The sequence below is a fragment of the Onychomys torridus genome, chromosome 4 (assembly GCF_903995425.1).
Source record: "Onychomys torridus chromosome 4, mOncTor1.1, whole genome shotgun sequence".
In the NCBI taxonomy this organism is placed as follows: domain Eukaryota; kingdom Metazoa; phylum Chordata; class Mammalia; order Rodentia; family Cricetidae; genus Onychomys; species Onychomys torridus.
The window spans coordinates 30,039,031-30,058,260 of record NC_050446.1 but is presented as its reverse complement, the minus strand read 5'-3'; the positions used below and the strand labels follow the sequence as shown (position 1 = coordinate 30,058,260).

Here is a 19,230-nt window from a genome sequence, read left to right as displayed (position 1 = left end):
CAGGGGGAGGGAGTTGGATGGTCCTGTGTGAGTTGTGGGGAGTGATCAATGGTGTCTGGACTGTTGAAGGTCTAGGTACAGGAAGCAGATGAAGAGTTCTAGCAGAAACTTAGTCGTCACATCAAGACGAGTGTTAAACAAATTGAACGGAAAGAATGACAGTTTTGCACCTAAAAGTCGGGAGGTTTTTGGCTTCCTCTCCAGACTCCACTAGTGACACAGGGGTGTTACCTTGCCAGTAAGGCAGAGAGAGAGATTGGTGAAAATGTTGAAAACTTTTCCTGTAGAAATGCCACACGTCTTTCCATCTGTATTCTGTCCACTTACCTTCACTGAGATTCAGATTTTCTGTATGACTTAGTGTCCTTGGAACTTAACTCAGCTCTGCAAAGTACAGGTGTTGGGTAGAGATTGATATCTGCATGCGTGTCTTTAGGAATAGTCAAAAATAAAACCTCTCCTTGGCTCCCTCCTCCAATTGAATCAAGAGGATGAGTGGCTGCATTCTGAGTATCTAGGAGCCTCCTTTCTAAACATTCAAACAGCCTTTTCCATATTGCTAAGCGTTCGCTGTAGAACTAACGATACCGGCGAAACAGGAAGCATCTCTATGCTGGATAGGATGCTCAGAGTCACCCTCCACTCTCCCAGGGAAAGCTCTTCAGCTGACTGAAGCAGGGAAGCCGAGCCAATCAGAGGCTGCTTTCCTAGCTCTGTCACCAGTCTGTGGTTGAGGAAGGCTTTTGCTTTTTATGCTCTGTATTGGGGAGGCAGATAAAATGCCAGGTCTGGACTGCCTCTGGGGATAACCTCGCCCTGTGTGATATGAATGAATAGCGTCTTGCCTGGTTAAATTCACAGGCATTGATAAGGCAGGCGCAGTTCTTCCAAAGAGGCCTTTTCTTTTTCAGCTCTAGCTGTGGTTTCTGCAGCAATACTATTTTTGCCTTAAAAGAGGTGCTGTGGATTATCAGACCTCCATGTATGACAATTTGTACCTGCATGGAGTTGAAGACTCGGAGGCTGTAAGTATTTCATAGATAGCCGGTTCCCCCTCCCCTCCTCTTCCTCCTCCCATTCCCCCTCCTATTTCTTAGGCATCGCAGGAAACATGGAGCTGAAAGCTAACAGCATTGGGGTGCTCGCTGGCAGCCGGGTGTTCTCTGTGTAGTTTGCAGCTAACTGAAATTATTTGTGGTCAAGCAAGAGGGAAATGAACTTGATAGCGAAGCCACCTACAAGAATAGGTTGTTGGGCTTTCTGTGTGACCAGGGCCACGTTTGATTCACGATGGGGGGGGGGGGACTGCCCCTTGAAGACTGGTTTAAACTATGCAGAAAGTGCTGCTTTTCCCAGTCGCAGGTTCGCGGGGCAGACTCATTCATTATATAATAACACCGTTTGTTGAGCTAGAATGAATGGAAGGTCCTCAGCTGTGGTGGTGCTATTATGTGCTTACTGGCCAGACAAGCGGTGCAGTTGCTGCTGCTGCTTTGTTAAGGAAATCAGCTGCGAGGGTCGTGCACACGGTGCTCCAGCGCAGAGGCGGGAGGTGGTGTCCCTGTACTATGTCCTGGAAGACCGAAGTGAACTCACATGGGTTTGGTCTCAGAAAACTGGACTCCTGTCCCTCGGCAGCTCAGCCCCCTGTGATGTTTTACAATCAGGATGAAGTGATTTTCTTCAGTCCCTGCATTTGTATCGTAGTATGCTGTACAGTGTGCAGAGAGGTTAAAACTGATGGCTGGATTCTTCTTTTCCAAGCCAGTGGTAGCACCTGTTTTTGCATCACTTATATAGAAACATTGCAAGGAGGGATGATCGGGGCGGCCCATGGGACATGCTGTGGGGAGTCTGAATTTTACATGAGTGCAATGCCATGCATGTTGTTACATTCCAAACTGAAATGTGTTATATAAGGTTCTCTGGCTAAATCACCCAATAAACAGATTATAACAGAAAAAAAAGAGCCCTATGGTATACGTCAGTGTAGACGTATGCATCACAACTGCTGTCCACGACAGACAGCATCCCTCGGTTCTTATCAGGCTTTCCATTCTCCCTTTCTATCTGCGTTAGCTGAAACTCTAGTTTTTTTTTTCTTCTGAAAACTCTCTGCATCTCACACAACGTGCTTCACAATGACCAGGCTGTCAATTTATTGCAAGGGACTGTAGTCTGTAATGTGGGGGTTGAAGTCAGGAAGGCCCGCTCTTGTAGGTAGGGTTGAGAAGTGGAAGAGACAACTACCCAGTTTAGTCACCAGCTTCCTAGCTGGGTTCCTGGGGGCCTTACCAGTTCTGACACTCTGTCCCCACACTTACCTTATAAAACATACGATGCCTTCTTGAGTTGTGTGTTTTCTTTCTTGACCATAGTTTTAAACTTGAGCAGTGTTGCTTTGAAGTGGATTGGAGTTTCTCTTTTCCAGAAATGCTTTTAGAAACCAGCTGCTATGAGCAGCAGAGTCGCCTAGGAACTAATGTGTGCCGCTCCTTGTTCTCCAGAACTGTCTAAATTTCAGACGCACTGGGTCAGAGGGGAGCTGTTTAAGTACAGAAACATTTGTCTTTCCTTTTGGTCCAGCCTTTCAGCTGATTTTCCTGCAGGGTGGGAAGAGAAGGGTCCAGTGGCTTGACTCGTTCGCGGCTGTAGCTGATGGAGGGTAGGCAAGGGACTGCGGTGCTGTCTTTTTTGGTGACTCAGTGATGGCCAGCAGGCTGAGCCTCCTGGGGACTGTGTACATCTGCAGACGTGAGGAAGGTGGACAGACTGAGGAGTGAAGGCAGGCATCTGGCCAGTTCTCTGTTGAGAGTCTGGGAGGCTTTTTGGGGTGGGATGAAAACCGTGGGACATAAATCAGAGGGGAAGACGGAGGTGTTCAGAGGGCTGACCTGACCCCAAATGCTCATTCGAGTTTATTTGTTTTTATAAGGAAGAATAATGTGATGTGTTACCCAAGATGGTGTGAACAGAGAGAGCCTCAAGCCAATGGAGAAGACTAGGTCTAAATAGCTGAGCCGGTGGAGTGCCAGATAAAGCCACACCTGGAGTACCACATCCTCAGCAGTCCCTCTCAGTGCCAATGCGTTTATGGCTGTAAGTGTGGGGTTTGCCCAGATCACAGCAGAGCTGATGGAATAGTTCTGCTGATAGGTGTGGATGGCTTAGCTCGGACTAGCTATCACCCGAGGGCCGACAGGCACTAAGAGCTCAGAATGGCACTTCCTCTGGGGGGCTGAGGAGCCCCCGCCACTCTGTGTACAGAGATCAGCATGCCAGTCATGTTTATAGTAGTGTGTCCATGCCATGAATCTGTAACAGATCATCTTTCCTAGAGATAGATATTTTACTCTAAGAATACAGCATCAATATACACTGTGAGCACATCTCAGCCCCATGGTCGAGAGATGTTGGCACCATGGTGGGAGGTTGTCTTAAGAGTCTGGTCCAGAGGTGGAGATTATACTTTTATGGCTATAGATGTTGTCTCCTACTATACATATAAGAGGGGACAGAGAAGCATGCTGGAACATAGTTCAGTATGAACACATGAGATTCTTTAGTCCTGAGGAGCCTGTTTGGGCAAGTCTGTAAACTTCTGCTCTGGGTTCCAGGAAACTAGTCAGATCATTCCCAATGGTAAGAAAATAAAACAACAACAACAACAACAACACCCCCCCCCCCCATTCAGTGGCCCGCAGCAAGGTCTCTACTAAGAGGAGATTTGATATAGACTGTCATATGACTTCACACTTTTGGTTTTTCTGAGGACGAAAACCAGGGACTTGGCAAGGACCCTACCCCAAGCTTCACCCATGGCCCTACATTACTCTGTGGGTCACTTTAACATGGATAATAGAGTATGCATTCAAGACGAATCTATGCTGACACTAGCCCATTTACAGTGGGCCATGTATACAGGCTGTCACTGGCTTCTGTGTCCGTGTTTCCCACACCCTACTTTTACTGCTCCAGTGTACATTAGTACAGGTCCTGGCGCTTTGCTATATAAATAATAACAGTTTTTTTAAAGCAGGGGTGAATAAGGGGAGTCAAAGAGCAGTAAAGTTCCATGAGTCCCACTATTCTCAGATAATTGTTTCTTACTGTTGCATGCTGTTTTCCAACGTCAGTGCACATCCATGTAACTAGGTTGTTCTCCACCTGCAACTATGTGTTACGTCCTACTCTGTTAAGTCTTGTCCTCACCTGACTAAGTATCAAGCATACGAACACTGGAACCAGTCTGTACAGACAGTGCTTTGCACCACCATATAGAATTTATGAATGACTTTTAAGGAAGCGTAGATTCTCAGAGTATTTTGCAAAGTGGAGCCAGAGTTAGCTATACATGATAGTTGGTTTCTTGGATCTGAGTGCTTCCATTTCCAGATGCTTAAATTTGAAAGGGAGTGACTTGGTCATTTTCAGTGAGAAAGATGATCCGTTCTTAATTCAAAGCATTTATTACAGAGGAAAACTCAGTCTTTAAATATTTCCAATCACAGAAAGGAGATGTAAAACAGTTATCAATACCATTAGAGAGATTATAGTTGTAAAAGATGAAGTCAAACAAAATTGTACAGATTATAATGTATATTTTATATTTGAATGTATGTATATAAAAGCATGTATTTAAATCTATATGTACTATACACTGTTCTATTTTAATTTTTCAAACTATTTGTTTTCAATAAGCTGTATAACTGTGTTTGTTTGTCTAAATGTCTGTGCACCCACATGAGCGTATATAATGTGCAGTCTTTTACATCACATTCATCCAGACATGGGTAAGCTTCATGCTTTGCTAACCAATGGCTCATATTTTTACCATAGAAACAAAGACACCCAAGAGAGTTGAGAGCCATACTTGTACTACAGAATGGAGGGCTGCTGTTTCCAAAGGTGCTATATAGTTGTTTTATATATGAAGCTATGTCCTTGTGATTCTTAGGGAGGGAGATAAACTTCAAACATAGGGTTGATGGATTTAAAGGCCTTCAGAAGAATGTTCTAGAGATACTAAGGTTTGGATTTCTCTTGGAAATAACTGCACCAAAGGCCTTTATGCTTTGGTGCATCAGAGCATCCATCTAGGCTGAGACATCTACACCCTTCTAGGGTGTCCATTTCTAGAATATGAAAACTGGTTTGTAAATGAGTTTAAGGACTGGATTTTAGCATCACTAGCTACAGAAGCAGATCAAATGCTTGTAGTTTGTGTGAGATATCTGACGGAGAAGTGCACTTATTTCACTTAACTGAGCATTGTGGTAGTAAGCCAGGGTCTGGGAAGTAAATGATGAACACAGTCTTTTCTTCAATCAAATTCCTATAAGGGATGGTTTTCTACAATATATATAGAAATGATTGCCAGATTAAATTGTTATGATGCTAAGAGAAAAATTCCTTAAATTTGACCACAACCTATGAATTTGCCTCTCCTGCTAGTTTCTTGTTAGTTTTCTACTTTGAGATGACGGATGGAAGTATAAGTCTCAACCATCACCCTTGTCCAGGTGCTTGTGTATTCTTTCCTTACAGCTTTTGTCTTCTTTAGATTATAACGAGTTGTGGTAAGTTCGTTTTGCATTGTATGACTGAAGTTCCTGTGAAAACAACTCAGGAGTTTGTTTTGGCTCAAGGTTTTGGAGGGTTCTTGGCCTCGTGTGCTTGGGTAGAACCTCATCGTGGCAGCAATGTGTGGCAGAAGAACTTCTCCATCTCATGGTAGATCAGAAGCAGAGAAAAAGGAAGACAGGAAGGGACCAGGATATAGCTTCTGTGACCTACTTCCTCCAAGTAGGTCTAAAGTTCTTCTTTTTACTACTTTTTGGTAATGCCATTATATAATGAATCCATGATGAGGTGACTCCATTAATTAGATAAGAGTCCTCAAAATCCATCCACTTCCTCAAAGTCCATTACCTGGCAAAGAAGCCCCCTGAGGGGCGTTTCATGTTTATAGGACAATCGAGTCCAGAGTTTTAATATATAGTCCTGTGACTCCAATTGTATGTCCTCAGTAAATGCCACATCACTGCATGGCACTGTCATCTGTGTGGTGTTCAGTAGAAAGCCAGCAGTAACTACGCAAAGCCACCCTAAAGGGAAGGGAGCACAGACTTCCCTCTGCCTTAGTCCACCATTCCCATCCTATCTCATAACTCCACTGATGGTCCTTGTTCACTGTGTCCTCATCTTTCTTTAAACCCCCTTCCCCGCAGGAAGCCAGGCCTCTGAAGGGACCAGAGCACATGGCTGCACTGCTTATCATTTTCCATCTTGTCCTGCCTCTCCCACTTGCCCTTTCAGATACACGTCATGACTTCACTCACATATCAGTGCAGTGGTATTCAAAGTTAGGCCCAGCAAACTCTACAGATCTGTAGTCTTCTTAAAAAACAGGCAGACTTAGATGTTTTTTAAAATATGTTTGTATCAACCACAGAGGCAGGACAATTTTATGCAACCCTAGGTATATAAGTACATAAAATAGAGACACAATTGAAGAATTTACTGATAATAAATTATAAATTTATTTTCAAACAGTATTTTTGAGCTGGCAAGATGGCTCAGCAGGTAAAAATGTTTGGTGCACAAGCCTAAGGATTTAGTTCAATCCTCAGAAACCACATGGAGGTAGATTGAAAGAAATGATCCCATAAAGTTGTCCAACACCCCACCCCACATGCCTACACACCATGCACATAGAATGATAAAAAAATTTCAGAATGACCATAATCAATTCCTCTGATGTACATATAATTTTAACATCTATTAAAGACTAAATCAAATTTGCGCACTAATTACATGAATGTACTTGTTTAAATTTGTTTCAGTCCCTGTCTTTTTGTTAACTCATACCATCACTGTCTTCTAGTTTGCTGAAGAAGTTAAGTCAGACAGACAACACTTGCCACAGTAATGTCTGTCAAAGTAACTGGCCGTGAAATCTCCAGCACCACATTCCTCAGGACACTCTTCACAAAGGCAGCTAATTTTGCATTTTCATCCACCTAGCAGAATTTTAGCACAGCCAACTTAACCTTTATTTCTCTTCTGCTTAGTCTTCTTGGGAATGCTGTAAGACTCCTTCCTTTCCTCGGCACCACCAGGAAGTCTCAACACAGAATGAAAGGTGGACTTTCATGGAATGTTGTAGTCAGACAAAGTATGGCATTTTTTAGCTGCTTACCAGCAAAGCCTTTGCTGAGCAGGAAGAATTCCCTCCTTAACCTGGAGCTTGGATTTTACCTTTTCTATAGCATCTGAAAGTTTAACCTCAAGGGTGATGATGGTCTTTTCCCTAAAAGTCTTTATGAAATCTGCATCATGGTATCAGTTTTATTGAGGACTGTGGATCAGAAAGCTGTTTATTTTCATACAAACAGTTAAGTTGGTCATGATAGATAGTACATGCCTTTAATCTCAGCACTCAGGAGGCAGAGGCTGTGAATTCAAGGCCAGCTCTGTCTACATAGTAAGTTCCAGGACAGCCAGGGCTACATAGGTAGATGCTTTCTCAAACAAACAAATGAATAAATGAACAAACAAACAAATAATAAATAAAAAGTGAAAGAAAGAAGGGAGGGAAAGAGGGAGGAAGGAAGGAAGGAAGCAAGCAAGTGAGCAAACTAGCAAACTTTTGGGGTTCAGAGCTGATTCAGCAGTTAAAAGTACTTGCTGCTCTTCCAGAGGACCTGGGTTCAAGTCCAGCACTCACAGGTGGCTCACATCTGTCTCTAATTCCATTTCTAGGGGATCTAAAGCCCTCTTATGGCCTTCACAGGACCAGCCACTCTTGTGGTGCAGAGACATATGTGCAAAACACTTATACACATAAAACAATGAAATCTTAGGAGAATAGTTGATACTGCAAGACAGAGAACATTTTGAACACTTTTCAGAGTTGACCAGTATTTTGATTTTACAATTACCAGTGCTGAGAATCCACTTCACATAAACATGGCATAAGTATATTTAGGACCATTTCAGAAATTATTGGAAATTCTGCCCTCCTCCCAAGTCAAACTTTATGTGATTTTTTAAAAAAATGAAACCCATTAGCAACTTCACATAGCAATAAAAAATTCTAGCACTATGCTACTAATTGAAAACCTCCATGCTGAAGGATAATGTTAGAAAGATACTGAAAGTCTGGTTTCTGCAATTAGACTCTTTCTTTTTTTTCCCCATTTTTCTTTATTAAGAAATTTTCTACTCACGCCACATACTATCCATAGATCCCCCCCTCCTCCGGCAATTAGACTCATATTCCCTTAACAGAGGAGATGACTTTGCATGTTCCGCCCAAACACTGCATGTTCTAACATGCAATAGTCTGGAATCTGTGCTGACATGTTTCAAGTAGGTTCTTTGGCATTGACCGGCATGATGGGGGTATGAAATGCTGCCTGCAAGGCTGCAGTCAAGTTGCACCTCGAAAAGGGGAGTGTGCTGCCAGAGACATCGTCCATTCATTACATGTTAGATCCTGAAGTCTTTGGTCATGGGTGTTCAGAGACTTTGGCCAGACTTTTGGTGATGGTACATTTAGTTACACAGCCCCACACTGCAACCCGCAGTTGCCAAAGCTGGGTAGTGGAGGCTTGTGCCTTAAGTATTAATGACAGGGCACTAGAGGCCACAGCTAAATAGGCAGACCCAAGAGAGTTTACAGTCCATATAAAATAATGGCAGAGATAGGGAGTTGTACATGTTTATGGCCTGGGCTTTGAACCTTTGAAGACTTTGGAGAGCATGAGGCTCGGGGAAAACTGCAGCTGTTTGTACAGCACATCTTGGTTTACAGCAAGAAGGCAGTCCAGACGGCTCTCAAGGCCATTTGTGAGTGCTAAGAAGACAAGAACTTGCCCAGCCTCTACGTTTACCTGGTCTTTAGAAAATCAGTGTGCTGTTTTAGTCGTTGACTTAGCTACTTCTCCACTGTCAGTATTTCACGTGCCCTGTATTTGATCTGTTGGTGGAGAGATTTTAAAAAGCTTTACACTTAAAGCAGGATGTTTTGAACAGGTATAGTAGGCCATGCATGTAACCAGAAGGCTTGTGAGTTCAAGGCAAGCCTGGGACATAAAGAGAGACTCTAAAAAGCCAAAGTAAGTAAAATAAATGAGAGCATTTGGATTTTCTTTTAGCCTTGTTATTCATGGGAACAGAAATGAAGGCCATCCCCCGACGTGAATATCGGCAATCCCCAGTCGAGATGGCAGTGCTCTGATTTTGCCTTTTAACAGTTCCTATGACATCCTAATGTCACCTTTCCCTTCAGCGTGAGCATCATCTGGGAATGATTCTCAGTGTTGCTGCCCTCCTCAGCTTTGTTGAAATTTTGGTGAATGATATGGCTGTAGCTGAAAGCGTTTCTCAGTACTTTTAATTCTTTGAAAAACTAAAAATTTTTACTTTTATACTGAACGTAGGTGTCATTTATGAGAATGTAAAGTTTGCTCTTTAATTTTTTTACTCTATAAGATAACAATGCAGTCTAATAATGTTGTCATTGGAAGGGGAACCTCACTTCCAGAGCTCCTGGGATGGAGTCTAGCTCCCCACTTCTTAGCTGTACCCCTAAGTATGTCTCTTTTTCTCTTATTTCTTATTTTTTAGTATACTATATTTTAATCATATTATTTCCCTTCCCCCAACTCCTCCTAGATCCCCCATACCCCTCTACCTTCCCAACTTCATGTTCTTTCTCTTTCTCTCTCTCAAAAAATAAAAATCCAAACAAACAAAAAGATATTGAAACAAAAAACACCAAAACAAAACGAAAAGCTCATGCACACAAAAATGGAGTCTGCCTGGTGATGGTCAAGTGCTTCTGGGGCCTGCCCTGGAGGGCGGTTAATACACGCAGTGGTACTGCCCTGAAGAAAACGGCTTTTGCCTTTTCCAGCAAATACCAACCGAAGATAGCTGTTTGGTCTGGAGTGGGACTTTGTGTCCACTTGCCCTTTTCCACACTGGGATTTTTGCCTGGTTTGAACTTGTGTAGGTCTTATGCATATCATCACATGCTTTGTGAGCTCACATGTGTATTTGTCCTGTTGTGTCTGGAAGATTCTGCTTCTTTGGAGCCATCCACCACCTCTGGCTCTTATAGTCTTTTCTGCCCCCTCTTCCAAATAGGCCGTTGGGTATTGAGGGGAGGAGTTTGATTAAGACATCTGGCTATGTTTCTTAGCCTTTTGGGCCTTGACTTCCTTGTCTCTGTAGCTTCAACAATAATGAAATGATTTCTTGGTGGTTCCCAAAAACTAAGTTACTTAATATGTATAAAGCCTTTAAGTAGATAAATATTAATTATTGATATATATCATATGTATCATATATATCCCCAAAGCAGAAGCATATCATACACACATACACACATGCGCACACACACACACACACACACACACACACACACACACACACACGGCTTTTGCTTTCAGGAATGAAGTATGCCTCTTACCACACAAGTTCCTACCAAGAACTTAGGTTTATTTCTAGAACTCTTTCATAGTTTTTTATAGTGATTCCCCCAAATCTTATAGACTGTATTCTCATGACTCCATGTCTGTGTGCATGTTCTCACCACTGTCACATCCTGTGCAAGGTGCTCTGTAGAAAAGTCAGCAATAATGCAGAACGGTATGCAGAGCGAGAATAGAAACTGACAGGTAGAAGACTCACTGCTCTCCTGAGATCTTACATTTCGGTTCACATCTTGTTTTGGAAAAGGAGGTGATATAGGGTCATTGAAAGAGCATCAGGATTTGGAGGTCTTGGGTTCTTATTAGCAGTGACTTGGGACAGGCACCTTATCTCCTGACTCCTCAATTTTCCTCGTATAAAAGGAAGAAATTTGATGAGATAGTTTCTAAGATTTTTTTTTTTCTGCTTCTAAAACCATGTTCTGTTTGTGGATAAGCACTTCCTCCTTTGGGATACAAATGCCACTGTATGCCATTTGCTTTCTGAAATGATCAATTACCATGGCATTATGTAACACACTGAGTAAGGTGTCAGTGTGGGGCCTTTAATCTGCATGTTTGGCTTTTTCAGAGTCTTTAAAAGAAGCAAGTGTGTTTGGTGCATGTTCTGTGGAAGACTACACTTTGCAAAGGCAAATGTTTTATTGAAGACTTCAACTCTAGAAGCCAACCAAGGGGCCTTTGCTTCCCCTCCCTGGCTCACACTTCCATCCCTCAGCAGTCTGAGCTGGGAATACTTGAGGGCCAGTCCTCAGAACAGCAAAGAGCAAAAGCTTTGCGAGAAGTGAGTTCCTCCTAGCCTTTCAGACAATCCAGGAAGGAGAATTCCACTCTGAGTCATCTTTCCTGTCAGAGAGGGTGCCTAACCTGTACATTAAGAGTATAGGCACACATGTTTGGAATGTTTGGAATGACTATTTTGTGATTGACATTACTCTCATCATCAATTATATATAGTATGTATAAGTACATAGTATATTAATTAATATACAGATATATGATATTAGTATATGTAAGTAATATAAGTATATATAGGCATTAGCTATTATATATATTGTAGGTGTGCACTTCTAGGTCTATCTAAGAATATTTTTTTAAATATTCTATTCCTTTGTAAAATTTTCTTCTGTTCATCACTATTATTATTATTTGGGATGTTCTAAAGCCAATAATTAACCCCAGAAGTGTAGTAAGTTCTAGGAGACATTGATTCCTTTTAAGAACTAGTCACTCCTTTTTAAAGTAACTGTACCCAGTGTACTTAGTGTTTTTATGATAAGCTTAAAGGCATAGAAATGAAAGTGGAAATCTTTACTTGAGCTCAGTCTCTGAAATATTCCCTTAAATACTGTTTGAATAAAGTGAGAGAGCAAATATTTATTACTGTGATGATAAGGAAATATGGTGAGTATTATGCTAAAGTAGTTAATATTGGTTTCTAGTCTGTTTCCTAGGAATAATTACTAGAGCTTGATCCCACCAATTTCAAATGATGCCTCAGAGATTAATGTCCTGGTACTTATTTGATTCAATGGCTCTATTGAGCCAAGTGATGGAACTGATAACTTATTTTTCACATTCTCAAATCATCTACCATTTGATAATGTGATTGCAAATATAGTACTGGAATTAGGCGACAGTTGATAAGGTTGGGGAATACAGGGCATTGGAATGATCGTGGTGTACAGGGCCCTTGTGAAGTGCTGGGAGATTGCAGAGTCACATACAGAATAAAACTGTACAGGCCAGAGAGGCTTTGCATGTGTTGGGTTTTAAAAAGAAAATACCTCTGGTGGTCAATTTTCATTGTTAGTTAACTGAAAAACAAAAGCATGGTTATATAACCCATAATGCATATATTTTATAAAAAGATGTATTTATTTATTTACATGTATGTCTATGTGCCTCCATGAGTTTATGTGAACCACTTGCATGCAGGAGTCTGAGGAAGCCAAAGGGTGACAGATGCCTTGAAATTGAAGTTCCACACAGTTGTAAGCCATCCAATGTGGATGCTGAGAACTGAGCCTCTACAAGAGTAGTGATGCTTTTAACTACAGAATGATCTCTTTACGCCCATTATACATACTCTTAGAGTACCAGTGGTGATATCCTCTCAGATTTTAACATTTATGAGTACACTGTATTTTAATGATTCTTACTCATTTGTTCATGTTTAACATATTTAAGAGGTATATCTTAAAGCTAGTGATACTTCATAGTTTTATTGGCAGTGTTTTTAACTTCAGTTGTACATAAACTAATACTAAGTCTTAAAAAGTTTACATCTTTAATTCAGCAAAATGAGATATTTTGGAAAAAGTTAAATAATATGAAACTGATAGTGGGAATAATCCATCTCTCCAAGAACTTCCTGACTTGCTCTCTACCTACTGATAGTGGCATTGACAAACATGGGAATTTAGAAAAATAGTCTCAAATATATACACATTTCTCACACTTGCAATTAGAAAATACAAATAATATCAAAACAAATACTATCCTACTATGACACCTGAAAATGAACTACATATATTTTGCATGCCAGTTGGTTCTTTTTCATAACCTGGGTGACATACTGCCTGTACTGTATAGCTGTGTCACAAAAAAAGTCATCCACTCTATCTGGTTCTTTTCTGTTGCTTTCCTAAAACACCATTCATGGAATAAAGAGTTTATTTTGGCTTATGGTTCCAGGGAGAGAGTCCATAATGGGGTGGGGTGAGGGGGAGCTGGCAGCCAGTGGCCAAATCAGGAAGCTGAGAGATCACATTTCTGTCCATGCACAGGAAGCAGAGAGAGCAGACTATAAATGGGATGAGGCTGCCCCACTTGCGCCCTCCCCCTCTCTGTGATGTACTTCTGCAAGACTCTACCTCTTAAAGGTTCCTAACTTCCCCAAACATTGCTACTAACCAGGGACCAGGTGTTTACAAATGTGGTCCTATTGGGAGGAACATTTCTTTCTTTCTTTTTTTTTTTTAATTAAGAAATTTTATATTGATTTTACATACCAACCACAGATCCCCCCTCTATTCCCTCTTCCCACCTACCTCCCCTAGCCCACTCCCCTAGTCCCTCCTCCAACAAGGTAAGGCCTCCCATGGGGAGTCAGCAGATCCTGGTACATTCAGTTGAGGCAGGTCCAAGCCCTTCCCCCTCCATCAAGGTTGCACAAGGTGTCCCACCTTAGGTAGAGGGCTCCAAAAAGCCACCTCATGCACCAGGGATGGATCCTGATCCTACTGCCAGGGCCCCCTTAAGTAAATCAAGCTACACAACTGTCTTGCTTATGAGCAGGGCCTAGTCCAGTCCCATGGAGGCTTCACAGCTGTTGGTCTAGAGTTCATGAGTTGAGCGGGGGGTGGGGGGTGGGGGGGTGGGGTGGGTGGGTGTGGGTGGGTGGGGTGTTCTTATCCAAATTGGTACAACCACTAATAAAGATTTAGAAGAATTTTCGTTTAGTCACCCTGCAAATAAAGGTTACCTTTAACATCCTTTCCTGTGGATATTTGTATATGCAGGGAACATTTCTCCAAAATGCTCCTATAGATAGAATTGCTAGGTAAAATGTTTAGCATGATTTAATGTTTGTTTATATTTGTGAGTATTATAAATTGTTTTTATAATAAAATAAATTCTTTACTAGTTGAGAAAAATACTGAATCAGCTCATAACATCCAGTCTGGAATGTAAAACTGTAAGACATTTCTTGATTATAAAAAGAACTTCTTCCTGGGTTATGTTTCTACTAACATAGAAAGAATTGCTCTACTCTGTTGTAATAATTTGTTGCTAGTTTTTCAACAAAAATTGCAAAAGTTTCCCCCACCCTCAGCTTCATCTTTGTAGCTGAAAAATCCAAGACCCAGAGAGGTTAGACACCTTTCTCAGAATGGCACAATTTGTGTTACACCTGAACCTAGAACCTTCCTTACCTATCCTTCTAGGGCAACATTCTTTTGTGTGATGCCGAATTCCGAGGGCCCATAGTATTTAAAAACCTGGACAACTCTCCATAGGCGACTGCATCATATGGTGTGTGGCAGAGGATTACACTGAATACACTGCTCTCAGATCCAATAGTTAGACCTTTATTTGCTTAGAGATCAAATTTGCTACCCAGTTTCTTTCAGAGTTTTGTTTGATGTTGCTCTGTAACAAAGTTTGAAGTCCTGAGTGGCTGATGGATTAAAATGATAATATATCCATAAAACGTAAGTGAATATAAAATCTCAATGCTAGAGAACATTGGAAAGAGGTTTGGGAGTTTACAGAAATACTCGAGTTCTTATAATTTGTATGCAGGTCCTGGTGAGAGTTGCAAGTTAATGCTACATTTGGCCTTAGCGGAGAGGATTCAAGTTCCATTTTGTTCTCTGTCTTTATCATTTACAATTCATGTCCATGAGCTTTCAATTCAATAAAGCACTTGCATGATTCAGTAGCAATATTTTTAAAAGACAAATGGACATTGATATTTGTCAAAGGCACAGAGAATTACAAGTTCTGTGACAAGAGTTGATTCTACCAGAAGGAGAAAATATGGCATGCTCAAATTAGAATAACTTGAAAGGGTTTAATGAAATGTAAAGATGTTGGTAGGGTATAAGGAAACCACACAATTGTTTCTACTCCTAAACTTAAGAACATGTAGAAGATTCTGTGTTCTGCCCAGGAAGCTACCCAAGGAAGTACATGGTTTTCTTTGCTGAAGGTACCATCACCCTGGGGGTACCTGCCTGGGAGCATTCCTCAGGAAGAAAGTCAGAGATGGGCACTCTATGCTCATTCTCTTGAACTCTGGTTTCGGGGGCTAGTTTGCAGAGTTTGTAGGTCAGCCATACTGTGCAAGAGCAGGCTGGAGAAGGGTGGGAGGTGCCATGGAAAAGCTAGATGAGGTTGCTTTGTCTGTCTTATTGTATTGTCTGAGTATATATTCTAATGAGTTGATGAGAGCATGCAGCTTGAAGGTATTCCCAAAACACACCTCTGAAGATGCTACCAGGACTATGAAGGACTTGCTGCTGGTAATTTTCCATTAAGGCATGCTTTGGTTTTCACATATAGACATGGTTTTCCACAGAGAGTTTATCTGAGTCTTAATTCTTAGGCTTATGTTTTAATGAAGACTTGGGATACTTGGGGTTAAAAAGTCTAGCAATAGGGAAAAATAAAAAAACTTAGGTTTGTGAAGGAACTTGAGAAGGGATGCTTAGAAGATGTTATAATTTGGATCTGTTGGAGGCTTAGTCCCTTAACTCAGGTATGGCATCTCAAGATGGAACCTCCAGGAAGTGATTAGAGTTAGATGAGATCCAGTCTTGAGGGTATGGCTGCAAGGATGGCATCAGAGGTTAAGACGTGGACAGAAAACCCAAACTAGCACTATTAGTTCACCAAGTGATGTGTTTTGTGATATGAGGCAGCAGCAGCTCAATAGATGTGGCTGTGGCTTCACATCCGCAGACTTCTCAGCTGCAGACCTAACTCGATCACGATTCTTCTTTATGAATTACCTTGTCTGTGGTTTTCTGTCACCCCAGCAGAAAACAGAATAACATGCTTATAATACACAGAGGCCTCCATAGATAATGAAAGGCTACAGAAAAGCACACGTGAACAGATTTATGCTCCTTCAGCATGGCCAGACTAGAATAAGTCTTAGGATCCCTCTAAAAGTCATTGTTCCATGGTTCCCACCATGTAAGACATTTGGAGGCTCAGTATGAGCAGGGTTAGACTGTGAGAGTTTACAGATCTGACAGCGGCCTTCTTTAGAAGAGATGTGATTATTGGGTGGGATGGAAATATTAAGGGTGATGGTTCCTTTATCATGTTGAAAGCAGAACTCATGTGGAAAGCATCATGGAAAATACTTGTTCAGAGGCCAGGCCTTGCCATGTTAGCAAAGCCATATAGACTCTACATGTATCTATTACAAAATCTATTTTGATTGGTTGTTGCTTGCATAGCATGCTAAACCATGAAATTCCATTGAGCTGTACACATAAGACCAAAACCTATTTCTGATCCTGGAAGTTTTAGAATTCCATCTCTTTTGAGTGGACAAGTTAAACAAGTGGGGTTCAGGAAGATAGGGTTGGGAGGAGGGTAGTTATAATAAGGCCCTTGTTCCCCATTGTCAGGGCTTTTGAAATGTGTAAGGGAGTAGAATCTTACATTGATTAGTTGCTGGAGTCCAGAGTGCAGAAAAAGCCCTGGCCCTGGACTAGTGGGCTAGTTGGCTTAGGATGGACATATGACCTGTGCCTGAAGCAGAAGGTAGTGTCCTTGGTGATGCTCATCGGGCCGTCCCCTAGGGGACAGATCGCTGGAGTGGTGGATCTGTGCCCACACCCAACAGATCCTCATCTCTTGGCATAGACACAGTTCTTAGGTCTGAGAATTTCCCAGTGCTTTTAGCAGTTTCTTCAGGGTCAGAACCATGTGGTTCTCGGTGGTGAGAACTGGTCCTTGTACTGAGAGGACTCTGCCAGTGGCCATGGCTAAGAGTTAGTTCTAGAGTTGGGGACCAAATGATTGTGAAGAACCTCCGTTGAGGGTCATTTCAGTAAGATTTTAGTGTTCAGATGTTTATTCCTGAATGTGTGTGTGACTGGTCCATGGTTGGCGACACTTGACAGAAAGGGACTGTGTAAGCCTTTACATATATGTAAGAGGTGAAGAAATGGCTCAGTAGTTAAGAGCACTTGCTACTCGTGCAGAGGACCCAGGTTGGATTCCAGGAACCCATGTGGTGGCTTATGACTGCTTGCTCCAGTTCCAGGGCATCTGGCTCCCTCTTTGTCGCAGTACTTAGAAGGCAGAGGCAAATGGATTTCCATTAGTCTGAGGCCAGCCTCTTCTACATAGCAAGTTCCAGGCCAGCAAGAGTATTCAGTGATACCTTGTCTCAGAGATAAACAGGGGAGAGAGGGAGAGATGGAGGGAGGGAAGAGAGAGAGGGGAAAGCGAGAAGGGGGGGTCAACCTTTATTTTTTTAATTTTATTTATTTTTTAATTTATTTTATTTTTATTTTTAATTTTTTGTTTTATTTTATTTTTAATTTTTTGTTTTATTTTATTTTATTTTTTGTGGAGCTGAGGATTGAACCCAGGGCGTTGTGCTTGCTAGGCAAGCACTCTACCACTGAGCTAAATCCCCAACCCTCAACCTTTAACAAACACTTTGTGTTAATAATATGAGATTAACAAATGCATAGTTTGGCTCTGGTTTTAAATAATACATGGGCACACATGTAGCTTAAATGCATTTGCTCATGCCTACTTCATGATTTAGTCACGTGAATTCTCCTTAAAACTTTAAGAGGAGCACAGGAGAAACTGAGGAAGGACAGAGAGGGAGAGGGAGATTTAAATAAGGCAGAAAGAGGACAAGGAAATGCATAGCTTAGATTTTGTGAGTGTTTTGATTTATATCCCTTCAGCTAAAACACATTCTGGCTGTGAGATGTACAGCCCGCCGCTCAGTTTTCTTCTGAGTGTTGCATTTGCATTGAGAAGCTGGCTTTCAAAATGCCAGCCAGCAGCCCGCTCAAGGATGGAGGCTGTGTCTAGCTTGGTGACTGGATTACAAAGATGTCTTGAAGTTGTGGAGAGGTTGCAACAAATACCTTGCTCTAGAACTTCAGCAAGAATTTTGTCTGCTGTGACTGATTTAATTTCTAGTGTATATGAATGTTCAGTTTCTACAAGCTTGCAAAGATATCCTAAGCAGAAAGCCCCAACCTCAAGTCCTAAATAGAAGATGTATGAGCATCCAGATTGCTTTCCTGCAGTTGTGAGACTGACTATTCAGCAGGCTCTGGCTGTAAATGATGCCATTTCTTTATAGGCATAAAAAAAAATTTATTATCCCTAATGGGGAAATGTTATATGACTTCTGAGGTTCCTCAGACAAGAGGACTGGGGGGGCAATGGAAGTATTTCTTCTTTAGTCTTCATGTATATTAGTCACCTCTTTATCCCTATAGCAGAATGCATGAGCTAATCAGCTTGCTCCTTAAAAGGGTTTATTTTGAGTTACAGGTTTTTTTTTTCTTTTTCTTTTTTTTTTTTTTTTTTTTTTTTTTTTTTTGGTTTTTCGAGACAGGGTTTCTCTGTAGCTTTAGAGTCTGTCCTGGATCTAGCTCTGTAGACCAGGCTGGCCTCAAACTCACAGAGATCCACCTGCCTCTGCCTCCTGAGTGCTGGGATTACAGGCGTGCGCCACCAACGCCCGGCGAGTTACAGTTTTAAAGGGTCCAATCCATGATCTAGAGGGCTCATTGCTTGTGGCCAATAGAGGTATCAGATGACAATGATGGGGAATGGGTGGTGGAAAAACTGGTCACCTCACAGGCAGGAAGCAGAGAAGGACGGAGGGGCCAGCATTCCTCAATCTTTTTTGAGGGCATGCTCCAGATGATGTAAGGTCATCTCATAAGACTTCCACCTGCCCCTCAAAGGTCCCATGCCCTTCCAGTGGCACCAGCTTGGGGGCCAGCCTTTTAACATATGGGCTTTTGAAGAGTATTCAGCAGCCAAGCAGTACCAACCATGAGTTACTGGGATTTTCTACCATCTCGAGGACAGAGTAGGTACTGGGAGGTGGTTTTCTTCATCTACAGGTAAAATACTCAGCCTCTCCTTATTGTTCACAATAGCAAATGCTGGTGAAGATGCCAAGGAAGGAATGCTTCTGTTAGTGGGAAGGTAACCTAGT

The 19,230-nt window shown here is 41.8% G+C and overlaps 1 protein-coding gene across 4 annotated transcripts in view; it reads left to right on the top strand.

Moving 5' to 3' along the window:
- The window catches only part of Cacnb4 (calcium voltage-gated channel auxiliary subunit beta 4), a 262,761-nt gene that overhangs the window by 128,855 nt on the left and 114,676 nt on the right, over window positions 1-19,230 (top strand). The window contains exons 1-2 of one of the 4 annotated variants that reach the window (XM_036186497.1): window positions 971-1,025; window positions 2,936-3,099. The exons of 2 other annotated variants lie outside the window; for them this stretch is intronic. In XM_036186497.1, the coding sequence (XP_036042390.1) occupies window positions 3,094-3,099 (6 nt within the window). In that variant the 5' untranslated portion in view covers window positions 971-1,025; window positions 2,936-3,093. Of the gene's footprint in view, window positions 1-688; window positions 1,026-2,935; window positions 3,100-19,230 lie in introns of those variants that run through there. One more of the 4 variants, XM_036186496.1, reaches the window with a different exon arrangement.